Source organism: Cannabis sativa, chromosome 5, assembly GCF_029168945.1.
Source record: "Cannabis sativa cultivar Pink pepper isolate KNU-18-1 chromosome 5, ASM2916894v1, whole genome shotgun sequence".
In the NCBI taxonomy this organism is placed as follows: domain Eukaryota; kingdom Viridiplantae; phylum Streptophyta; class Magnoliopsida; order Rosales; family Cannabaceae; genus Cannabis; species Cannabis sativa.
In genome coordinates, this window is record NC_083605.1 from 6,431,079 (window position 1) to 6,444,415 (window position 13,337).

The window sequence follows — 13,337 nt, forward strand, 5'->3', positions numbered from 1 at the left end:
AGGCGGTGGATTATGGTTTTTTACAGTTAATGAATCGAAGAAGGTCGGAGAGTTGGAGATGGACGGAGGGTTTGTAGCCGGAGCGAAGACGAGCGGCCAAGAGGAGGCGGGTTAGTCTTCGAATGACGACGTCCGGTAAGTGATTGCGCTCTAGAGAGGCGAGGGCAAGCTTGACTGTGGCTTCGTAAGGGAGTTGAACGAGGGCAGCCATTGTTGGAGGGAGCGAGGCGGGTCGGCTTTCTCAGTTTCTAGTTTCAGTGAAGAGAAGAGAAAAGAGATAAGAGGTGGCTTGTTAGGCATCTCCAATGGTGTTTATATATTTTTTATTATTTTTTTTTTTTTTGCTCAATTGGACCACTTCATTAACTTTAAATTTTTTAGTCAATTAGAATTTATTTAAAGAGAGCCTAAAAGTTAGGCTAAAGTTATTGTAGTATTTGAAAAAAAGTTGTCCGTAGATATATACTTTAAACATGTAAAAGAATTATAATAGTAAATTGGAGCTAAACTCCTAATACTTTCATTTCGTTAGTAATTAACTCTGAAAATTCAAATTTTAGCGGCAAAACCTCTAAAACCCATATTCCATTAGCATTTAGCAATTTTCATCTATCTATGGCAGCTAAGTGCCAAGCTGGCTATCCATGCGTATATATTATTATCCACATGAACACAATGTACACGTGACACAATTTAATTGACCAACTTAGATAAATATTTAAAAATAAAATAAAAAAAATGTATAAATTTGTTAAACATTAAAATTTTAATTAATAAATAAAATTAAATTAAAATTTTAAAAAAGAAAAAACCTTATTTTAGGAGCCCTACAATTTAAAAACCCTAATTCCCATTTCTCTCAGTCGCTCTCCCATTCTCTTTCCCTGTTCATTTTTTTCTTGTTCCCTTAACCCCTCTACCTTTATGTGCGAAGGCACTACCATTTTGTTCGGCCACTGTTGGTCGTTCCCATTGAAGAAGATCGGAGAAATAAGATCTCCACCCTCAAAAGTCCCTAGAACCAGGACACCCCAATTCTGACCCCCTTTCTATCTCGTTCTAGAACCTCTCTTGTCTCTCTCGGTGTGGTAAAATGTGAGCTTGGTTCTCTCATGGAAGAAGGAAGAATTCAAGAAGTACAATTAGACCCCATCCTGTAATTGAGCCCGACGTCTTAGCCCTGGTTCATGCGCCCCCATTGCCCATGATGTCACCATCGTCAATGGTGAGCTCACAGCTAAGCTCCTTCCAAAGGAAAATCACCAAAACCCAAAATAAGACCAATCCTAGTCGTTGATTCTCAGTCTCTCCATTTACCAGGATGAGATCATGCGACTAAAGATTGATGAGGACCCCAAGCTAGAACCTTGAAAGAAGCGATTTGAGGTCCTTGATGTGACTTTGTCAGAGCATGATGAGCTATAACAATTCTTGTTGATAGAGCAATTTGTGCCCCCTGAAAGGCTTGTGCATTTGGAGCTTGGATTCCAAGAGCTTGTGGATGACCTACTCGCTGAGGAGGATTTATGGCTCCATGTTGTCCTGAAATGAAAACTTATCCATGTGCAACCCCCTATCCAGAATAAATGACTAGAATTCTTACCCAATTAGATAGATGTCCATTTCATACTAGTCCTTCGATTTCATCCTTCAAATAGTTACATTCATTTGTGGTGTGTCCAATATCACCGTGGTATTCACATCTCTTGTTTGGATCTTTTCTCTCTTCTGCCCTTGTACATTGGCGAAGGCTTCTTGTAATGGACCATGTTACATGTTGCCTTATACACATTCTCTCGAGTATCTACAAGACTTGTATATTCAATGTATCTTGACTTTTGGGTCTTTTCCTTCTTTGTAGAATCACTCCGGTTTGGACCCTTTAAACTCCTTTTACTCTGTGGCAAGGTTATGTTAGACTCTGGAGCTTCCGCTTTTTGGTTCGTTTGTCTGGGAACGGCACTATATCCAGTTTGTCCAGCTCTAAACCCAAAAAACTAGCTGTGCAGCTGGCTGCACAGAAACACTTGGTCCGTAAACCATAAGAGTTATAAAGGTAGTTGCTATAGGGTAAATGGATGGAGCCGTCATCTGCGAAGTTTGGGCATTTGTTACATCGGTAGAAGGTGATGGAAGTACTTTGTATGCTTGAGTATAATCTTCTTCTAAATTTATGAATCCCTGAGCTCTTGTCAAGAAATCAGTTAAAGTGTCTGCTCTCTTGCACTGGAGATATCCCCACAACAAAGATCCAGTAGCTAGTCCCAATGTTAAGGCTGCCATTTTCATGTCATCAGTAACCTTAGTTTTAGTAGCAACATCCATCATGTGTTGGATGTATTTCTTCAGGCTTTCTCCTGGTTGTTGCTTGACATTGGTCAGGTAACTGGCTTCTAGGTGAAAGGCCTTTACTACTACAAATTTCTTTTTAAACATCTCCTGTAGATCTCTACAATTTTGGATCAATCCCGGAGACAACCTCTTCCACCAGCCTTCTGCGGACTTGCTTAATGTTAAACACTTTGCATCGTCACTGTCCTTGGCGACTTGCATAATGCGGTTGTACTTGGTGTTGGGTTTTATGCCCTAAATAAAACTCATTACAATCTGATTAGTTATCAATTTAGAAGTGAAGTATGTTTACATATATGTTACATGTTTATGGTTTAATACATATACTTGATATATGCACAAAATCAGTTAAATCCAGAACATATAGTTATTCACAATTACAGTATCGTCAATACAGTGGAATGTGATTGTGATTATATGATTCAAAAGATTTGGTCCCTGTTCATCAGTGTTTTGGATTTACACTGATGTGATAATCAGCGATGAAGTATACTTACACTTAGAGTAAGTGTTATGTTCTTTCCAGAACCTTGGCAAAGTATACTGGTTTCGAATGCATGGAGTATGCATTGGACTGGACCGATATTGAACTTGGTTAAAGATATTGTAAACTTACCGTTGTATCTTTCCAAGTCAATATCAGAAGTTGATCTTAGATTAAGAGAATCTAAATCCTGATATGCTTAGGCTCAATCTCAGAAGTGCTATTCTTGTTCTTTGATTTATTAGTTAAAGCCTGCTTTGAATCAGGATAATACATATATTTTGGGAACATGATAGCATAACTGAATAGGGAGTGCTAAACATAAATATGGAAATCTATAGCTTCTACTGGTGTATAGAAGTAAAGTGATGATTCCTTTTGAGCTTAGTTAAATAGAAGTAAATGGATGAGCTCTTGTTTCAGTGACTATATATTAGATCACTAAAACATCATTTACAGGTAACTAAGTGTTCAAATGGGCAAAATACATTGAGGGGTGTAAACGGTAAATTGGTCCCGTCTCGATGTAAATCATCTATATAGAGGATCTCTAAATCACATTAAGATTATAACAATGGTTAAATGAGATAGCATATTGATATCGTGAAACATATGATATGCTCTATATAAGTCTGAGAGTGCAATTCCAAGTTCTAAGAGTGGATTCAACGAGGAATTAATAAGTTAGGGATTTACTTGGTAAATCGGTTCAACTTATTGGAAGCTCAGAATATAGATCCATGGTCCCCATTCTAGTTGAGATTATACTGTTTGTAGGACTCTATAATTGATTTATGATTAATCAATTATAATTCTAAAAGTTAGACTATGTCTAATTTGTGAATTCTCACAGTTTAGGGATGAAATCGTAAATAAGAGGGTTTCTAGGTTTAATTATTAATTATGAGACTTTGCATGTCTGAATTAATAATTAATTTTAAATGGAAATATTATTTAATAATCTATTTTAGTTATTAAATAATTGGTTTTGGCATTTAAATGATTAGAATTGGAAAAATGGCATTTTTGGAGAAATAGAAATAAAATTGAGGAAACTGCAAAATCAATGTGAGGCCCATTCACACCATGGCCGGCCACATCATTGCCTTTTCCCAATTATTATTTTTTAATTTAATTTGTCATTTAATTGCTAATCAAAGCCTAGCCTAAATAGGAAAGTGGTGAATCACACTAAATAAGGCAGTTATTCTATTACACTGTAAAAGAGGAAAGTGTTTATTTGGAAAGTTGTGGTCTTCTCTTTTCCTATTTATAGCAGCCCCTCTCCTCTCTTTGTATGCATGTGTTTGCTTGAGAAAACTTTGCTTTGCAAAGTGTATCACACGAAATTAAGAGAGAAAAACAAAGAGAGATTTCGAAATTCCCTAGTGAGAGAGAAGTGCCCACTCACATCATTCAGTATCTCATCATAGTTTGGAAGACTGTGAAGGATCACATCCAACTGAAGAACTTTCGGGCTCAGATCTTGATTATACTCTGCTACAGACAGGAATCAAGGGTTAGAGATCTGAGTGGAAGGAGACATAAATTCCGCTGCAATCACTGTAAGTTATTCTTAACTTTTATGTGTTTAGTTCATCGTTTTAGAAGTTCAATATTAGGTTGTTAAATCAACATACTTGCAAATAGATCTAAGATCCTGGATAAATATAATACCAACACTTGGATAGGTGGTCCTTGAGGTCTGTCCTTCCCTTGTATAGTTCCATCTATGACATTCTGAAGTGCTCCAAAAATGGCGCATCAATGATTCTTTTCACGCACGGCTCTGTATCTTCTTCTTTAGAGTCTGATAAAGTGTCGTTTTGCTTTCTAGAGATCTTCTCTGTGATTTTCATCAACTCCTCGACTTTGCATTCCAAGCGTTGAGTCTTGTCACTTGAAGATTCTCTTCTACGAACGCGATCATTGATATGATTTCTCAGATTGTTCTTATGGGATCTAACTTTTTCTGCTTTGGCTCTTTGTTTTTCTCGTTCAATCTTCTTTTAAGATCATTTGTGGAGAGACTTCCACTATTGCCATCTGATACTGGATACACCTCATCAACATGATCATCTTGATTACTGGAATCACTTGGATGATTTTTGCCCTTTCGGGACTCTAGCTTCCGAACTCCGGTATCAGCCTTATTTTTATATGCGACTATGCCTCTAGAATTAGTCTAGTTAAGCATGGTTTGCTTTCTTCTTCTATTAAGGTTCGTCAACAGTTTTGGACTTCTTTTGCTGCTTGGTTGAAGGAGTGTTCTTTGAAGTTTCAACAATTATCCCTTTCCCTTTATCTTTGCGAAGACCTGAGGTTTCAAGATCTTTTGAATCTACCCTTTCAGGAGCATCAGTTGTTGGAGGAGTTTGAACGCCAAGAGTCCCTTTGATTAGGGCGGTCATCATAGCTTCCATTCTAGTCATCTTTGTGAGCAGTATCTCGTTAAATTAATCTTGACGAGTCAATCTGTTTTCTGCTAATTGAAGTTGTTTAGCCATAATGATCACAGGGTTTGATTCTTCTCCCTAACATCGTCACCAACAATTTTGTTTTAAGGATTGTCTCCAGGTGTATCTTTGAGTGTATCCTGAGAATTATCTTCAGTGTCGTCATAACTACTCTCTCAAGATTTCGCATCTTCAGTTAAGGGATCATCTCGATTCCGATCTTCATCATGGTGATCTTTATAGCGACTGGTCACCTCATGTGGATCACCAAGGTTTCTTGCTTTGGTGCTAGGACCATTAATGTAAAGACCAAATTTTGTTCGGGTGAGTATCATGATTACTTGAACGTAATCACTAGATGGTATCACTGCTTCTTTCAGTTCTCAATGAAAGTACCAAAATATTTACCGAAATTTTTAGAAAACTAATTATAAATAATCAAAACTGAAGAAATAAATAATTAAAAGAGAAAGAGTAAGAAAGATACAAAAAGTTTTTATGTGGTTGGGGCATTAACTAGCCTTAATCCACGAGTCAATATTATCATGTAAGTTTGAGCTAGAAAAGCTTTTGGAAATACAATGACCATAAGTTCTCAAGTTTTTCTGAGCTAGTGTTGAAAGAGAATTCAACCCTTGATCCGTAGGATTTATCGGGTATTTACAGTATTTAGAGAATTACATTTAGTTTCTATTTTCCCTCTATTAGTGAGTTTAAACTGAATTACTTAATTTGGGTTGTCTCGTGAAATCCAGCCCAAGAGAGGATGATTTGCTGACTAGGCAAAAGAGATACAACTGAATTAGTCAAAACTGTGTCCTATAATTGTGGACAATTAATCGCGAATTAATTGCTTGATCTCTATTTTAGGAAATTTTTCCTTTTAGCTTGATACGATCTTCTTCCGAGATTTGAGAAGCAGTTATTTTCTTATCTGTGCGCAGGAATAAAAAGAAAAACTGGACTGGTCTTCTAGGAACACGCTGCTTGACTCTTCCGGCATCACGGTACTGGGTCTTCCTCTAGAAACGAGCTGTCACTGGCAGAAGGTCTTCTGGTTATGAAGCTGAGGTATGTTCTTGGATAAATTGGGCTTGACCCACTTTATCTTCTTTGGAGACCCACTAGTGGGCCTTTGATGCTAATCTGGATTCCACGTGTCCTTTATTGGAAATACGGATAACATTTAGTGTCTAGTGAAACGTATAAGTTTAAATAATTAGAGAGTAGCCACAACATCCTTAATTATATAAAATTATATATAAAGTGAATCAGGATCACATAATGAACATGAATTGTAATTAATTATGTGGACATAATAATTTTACCTCATAGGATTTTATTATATTTATATAATTAATTAGAATAATATATTAAATTAAATTTTCTTAATTTACCCCACAGAAAATTGTGTGGATTTAATTTAATAATTTTATTATAAAGTATAAAATTTTGAAACCTTTATAAAATAATTAAATATTTTACACATTTTATTGAGATAGAAATATTAAACTTTAAGTTTTTCATAAAATATTTAGTAAAATTTATCATAATGTAAAATTAATCTTGTTAAATTAAAAATGTAGCCCACATGTATTTTTTTGTTTAACTATTTCATATTTAAGCATATTTATACATTGGTAAAAATATGATTTAGTTAAATTCCAAAGCTTTACATTATTGAATATGTAATTTTATTCACCATACATCACTGTTCATAAATTTCTACAATACTAGTAGAAACTTCAAAAATTGATTCTGATACAAATTTTTACTATACAATTAAGAAAAATAAATCACACTTCATTACCACTAATAAATTCTTAATTTATTTTGTATGACTTCATTCTAATATAGTTGATGTGATTATTAACAGATAGTGGATTATTTTAGATTGTTATTCCACATTCATAACTTCTTGCAAGGTTTACAAATAAACCTAAAGAAATCAGTAACTGTGAGTAAATCTTATCCACAAACAAGATGAGTTCTCACATTTAGAAATTTAAGGAACAAGCAATATAGTAGTAGTTTTGTCTTAAAATTATCGAAGACCTTCATTCTCCATGTTCCTTTAGAAACTTGATTTATAAAAATATTTAAAGGTCTTTACTACATTAATTTAAAAAATAATGTCACTCATAAATATATGCATATTTAACCTGGCAATAAGAAATGGTGTTATTAATAAGAATTTATCTATATTAGGGCACCAAAGATTATGGAGATACTCATTACACTTAATTTTACTGACTTTATTTAGAGCTTGTATGGACTGCATTAATGTGGATGCGGCTTTGTTCGATGGCAGTCGTAGTTTTGACATAGGCATGGTGGCTCGAGATTATAAATGAATGCTTATTGAGCCTAGAACCTCCTTCTCTCATAGCTCAGTTGATCCTTCTCTTGCCGAAGTCATAGGACTCAAGGAAGCTCTCAGTTGGATTAAAGCAATACAATGGCAAAATGTTCACTTGGAGTCCGACTGCCTTGGTGCGATTCAGGCGATTCGTAGTGCCTTAAAAATGCTTTTTTTGTTTGGTTTAGTTATTCATGACTGTAAATCTTTGATTAACTCTATTGGTAATGTTACTTTCTCTTTTGTTAAACGATCCGCTAATGTAGTGGCCCATAACTTTGCTGAGGCTGCTGTATTATTTTTTGATCGTCGTTTCAGTTTGGAGGATGTTCCAACTGATTTGCTACCTTGTTTACTAGCTGAAGTTATTGGTTAATAAAGCAACTTTATTATTCAAAAAAAAAAAGTAAAAGTATACCAGCAAGCTAAAATGGTGCACATTGGAATTATGTCATATTAAAAATCATATTACAAATCAATTAACATTTGTAAATATGGACTCATATTTCACAAAAAATTTCATCTCATTTATTAAAGATTACTCACATAAATTATATCTTTACAAAACTAAAATTTTATATGTTTCAAAGACATTTAAATCTTAAGTAGAGAAATAATGCAATTTTCATATTAAGATAATGAGATCAAATATAGATGGAGAATACTACACTAAAATTCGTGAGGATGGATAAACTCCAGTCTATTTGTAAAGTTTCTTAAAAAGCACGGGTTCATTGCCCAATATATATGTCTGGTACACCCAAATAATGGTGTGTGACAGGTTTAAGAAACTAAGCTTTGTTGGACATAGGGTGGAGCCTGCATAGCAAACTCCATACTTTCCTAAATTTGTGTCGGTTGATACTCGTCAATGTAATGTGCATATCGAATTGTGTTCTAACCATAGTTGTTTCTCAAACATACTTTGAGTTGTGATAAGGTTGGAAACCGAACTTATGACATGTACACATTTTAAAAACACCCGTGTACAGTTAAGAGTACAATTGTCAAAGGACAAAACCAGGCCCAATTACCATAAATAAGCATTTCATCATAAATGCTATAAGGTCGAAGGGTTACATGTTTTATTATCCACCTCACGACAATAAAATTGTGGAATTAAGATGTAACATCCTCGCTTCAAGCCTCAATTGGGCACTCCCCCACAGATTTATGGCTCTTATACACGAGTAGATCACTTTGGATGCTTCCTGGACTAACAACTGGCCCTACACACCAACACGAGTATTTTCAGCGTACTTTGTCCTCACTCGTACGCTTCTTAGAAAAACATCCCAGGAGGTCACCCATCTTAAAATTACTCCAGGTCAAGCACGCTTAACTGTGGAGTTCTTTCGTGATGGACTACCAGAAATAAGATGCACCTTGTTGATATAGGTAGTACTAATCAATTCACTTAAGCCATCTTCAATTGTGTAGTCTCAAACCTTTACAGTCTCAAAATCATCACACTTGATTTTCTCCAAGCAATGTGGGATTGCACAACTTACCCGATATTCTCCTTACGGATCACGGGACTACTAACTATCACAATCATCCCCCTTACAGGGTCTGACGTCCTCGTCAACCACACTTTCGGCTAGGTCAAGGCTTTGATACCATTTGTAACACCCTCGCTTCAAGCCTCCATTGGGCCTTCCCCCACGGAATCATGGCTCTTATACAGGAGTACGCCACTTTGGCAGCTTTATAGAATGATGACTGGTCCTACAAACCAACACAAGTATTTCCAGGGTTCTTTCTCCTCACTCGCACGCTTTCTGAGAAAACTTCCCAGGAGGTCACCCATCTTAAAATTATCTTAGGTTAAGCGTGCTTAATTGTGAAGTTCTTTCGTGATGGGCTACCAGAAAACAAAATGCACCTTGTTGATATAGGTAGTACCAATCAATTCATATAAGTCATCTTCAACTGTGTAGTCTCATATCTACACAGTCTCAAAATCATCACACTTGACCTTCCCTAGGCGAAATGGGATTGCACAACTTACCCGGTATTTCCCCTTACGGATCACGAGACTACTGACTGTCACATAAGAATTGACTTGATTAATGGGAGTGATCAATCTAGGAACATAATTTTTGAAAAATATCATTCATATTTTTAAACTTTCACCTCAAGTATTAGATTGACTATGATTCACAACAACCCTTAAGTTTAATAGTTATTGAGAATCCACAGTTAATAATTGAAAATCCACATGTCATTGATAACATTCTAATAGATCAGATTCTTTAGTAGTTGCTTACAAATTGCTAAACAACATACATGTTGAATCATTTATTCTTTAAGAGAGTTTGTTGATTCATCCTTAAGATGACTTATTAGAACAACAAAATCAATAAGTTTTAGTGATTACATTATGTACAATAAGTGTTCAACTACAACAATAGTTTGTGACACAAATTAAAATGTGGAATGTAAAGAATTAAAATTGTGGTACAATTTTCCATGAATAAAGAAATAAATATCCTAAAGAGCAATGAATTCTATTTTCAGTAAAGTTTCCTAATGGGGGTGGAGAACATTACGCAAAGCTTTTCACAAATAAATACTCACTAGGCAACATAGAGAAACATAAAGATATAAAACAAGACTCATTGCAAAGAGGTTCATCTTGAAGAAGGAATCAATTACAAGGAGAATTAGTCTCACTTGTCTTTATAAAAGATTTTATTATAGTAATCTTTGACTTTGTTGCTCATTTTAATTCCGAAACAGTGAACTAGAGGAGAAAGATACATACAACCATAAGATTTTCCTTTGGTAGTGGTGAATATATGCAAGCTTAAAGAGTTACCTATAGATTAAAATAAACATCTCACAATTTGTATTTTCATTATGTTATCTTTTCTTTTAGTTTTGAAAGAATTATGGATTAATTAAATATACTAGAAGGTCAGTGGGAGTTGTATTTGTTTGTACACAATATATTACCTGTAAGTGATGATAAAAGTTTCTTATTTAAGGTAAAATAATTCATATCTCAAATTATAATTTTTGAGATAAAGAACATAAATGATATATACAATTTTAGTTAATTAGAGAATAGTCACAACATCTCTGATCAAATAAAATTATATATTATTCATCTTATGTTACTTATCTTTATGTGTGATAAATTTAACTCAAACCAGTATCTGTAAAATGATTTGAAATGAGAATAAATTAAGAACATTCATTTGCTTCTATTTTTAAAAGGCTAATATATTCCTAAGAGTTTGCATAAGACTTCACTACATTTTTTTCAAGAATGCTAAGTAGTATCAAAATAACTTAAGTTAAGACCACTTTATAATTTCATACAAAGTGATGAAGTATCTATCCTTTAAGATACTAAAGATTACATGCATACATACATACTTTATTGAGATGAACTGACACTCTAGAAATATAGTTAACTATTTAGATTCTAATTTCACTGGCTATGTTGATCCATATAAATCAACATTTGATTACGTCCTTAAGATTACCAGTATGTTGTATCATGGAGAACCTTAATTGTTATTTCTATTATAGAAAGATACATTTATTATTTTGAGAATACATCTCGTATGGTGTATTATAGAGTTTCATACTAGTCCTAGAGTTTAGAATTATATTTTCAGGCCATTAAGAAAATTTTGCGACAAATTTAGCAATAATATTTCTGGCTAAGAATTATAAGAGTACTGGTCGAAGCTAGCATATCGACATTAAATATTTAGCCATAAAGAGACGTGATAAGTGGTCATTAAGCATGCAATACTTAATTGGGAGATCGCATATATATCCTTGACTATAGGCATGCCGCAACACAAATTTAAGGATCGTAAAACAAATATGGGATCCGATTACCCCTTATGCAATTTTTGGTTGTACAACTAAAATTATTAATGAAACTCATATTTATGCGTATCTTAATTTTATATTATAAAAAATTTTAGAGGAGCAGAATAAACATAAGGCTTAAGGTTTATTCGCTTAAGGATATTGTCACATAAAGTACATTGTTATATAATGAATATATCAAAATACATAGAAGGTAATACTTGGCATACAATGAGGATCTATTGTTATGATTCATGTGTTTATTATATAATGAAGAACATTGAGTTTACGTGCTAAATCTAAATGATGACCAAGTGAGAGAATATTAGAATATTTTTATATACAAAATTATAAGGGAAATTTGACAATATATGCTTAAAAATAGCATATATTGTTTTAATATACTAGGTAAAAAAAAATAAAAAAATACTCTCCAATTAATTTTAATCCCAACTTTACTCTCCCCATTTCAAACTTTCACTCTCCCTCTAACTCTCAGTTTTCTCTCTCTCTCTCTCTCTCTCTCTCTCTCTCTCTCTCTCTCTCTCTCTCTCTCTCTCTCTCTCTCTCTCTCTCTCTCTCTCTCTCTCTCTCTCTCTCTCTCTCTCTCTCTCTCTCTCTCTCTCTCTCTCTCTCTCTCACGCAAACCAGACAGCCCTCACCCCACTCACCGGACCACCTCACGGACCACCCCTCACTCACCGGACCACCCACGACACCCACCCCATTTCTTCTCCACTGACGGACCACGCTCTCACCACCCGACCCCAGCATCCAGAGGAAATCGTGAAACCCATCTCAGACGACATCGCGAACTCTTCGAAGAAGAAATCGTGAAACCCCAGACGACCAACAGAGGATATCGCTAGCACCGGAGACGAGATCGAGAAACCCCCATTCGCGACACCCCCAAACGAAACCCAGATCCAAAACCATAAAAAAAAGGTATTTTTCTAAACTTTTTTGTTGTTTCATTACTTTTTAATTGTTTGTGCTTCATTTTAAAGTAATGTAGTTAGTTTATGTTCAATTTGTTTGATTTCGTTTGAATTTCATTGTTTTGGTATATTTTCTGGTTTTTTGTAAAATTTGCGACGTATCGCGACTATGTTCACGACATAACGCGATATCGTCTAGAAAAGTTGGGGATTTTCTGATAACCGTGGTTTTCACGACGTGTTGGCGATATACTAGCGACATAATTAGCGATATTGCATTTAGTACGTAGGTTTCATGATTTTTATCGACTTGTATGTGTGTTTGGCGACATGTTTGCGATATATTAGCGATATATAACAGTTATACATAGGACTAGTTTTTCATCCTCCTTTTTCTGTTTAGCGATTCATTAGCGACGTATTTGGCGATTTGATTAGGATTATGTTTAGCGATGTATAGCGACATACGGCGACATGTTTCGCGACATACTTCTAACAAATTTGTTGACAATTTTGCAGATGGCTCCTGAACTTAAACTTCCAATTTCCTCTCATTTCACGGGACGTCTTACCTATCGGGGTACAGATAGGTTCAGATATATCAAGGCCAAGTTTACTGAGATGGATTTGGTTGAGACAGTGAAGGCTAGTCCTTTCGGACACTTTTGGGAAGCTGGAGAGTTGACTTTCTCCGGCGCGTTGGTCCACAGCCTCCTCTTACGAAAAATGAAAGTGGACACAGAAAAGGAGGATGAGGTTTGGTTTCATGTAGGGAGAAATGACATGAGATTCGGACGGATAGAGTTTGGACTCATTACTGGCTTACCTATGGGTAGTGCCCCTACAGACGAGGAAATACACGCCAAGTCCAACGACCATCTAGTTCGGACTTATTTTGAAGGGAAGAGTTCTGTTCA

General features: G+C 35.1%; 1 protein-coding gene across 4 annotated transcripts in view; it reads right to left on the reverse strand.

Annotated features, from left to right (window-relative positions):
* The window catches only part of LOC115716261 ((S)-coclaurine N-methyltransferase), a 36,988-nt gene extending 36,434 nt beyond the window's left edge, over positions 1-554 (reverse strand). For all 4 annotated transcript variants that reach the window (XM_061115331.1, XM_030645019.2, XM_061115330.1 and 1 more), the window contains exon 1: positions 25-554. In XM_061115331.1, coding sequence (XP_060971314.1) covers positions 25-211 — 187 coding nt within the window. In that variant the 5' untranslated portion in view covers positions 212-554. The remainder of the gene's footprint in view (positions 1-24) is intronic.
* Between the last annotated feature and the right edge of the window lie 12,783 nt (positions 555-13,337).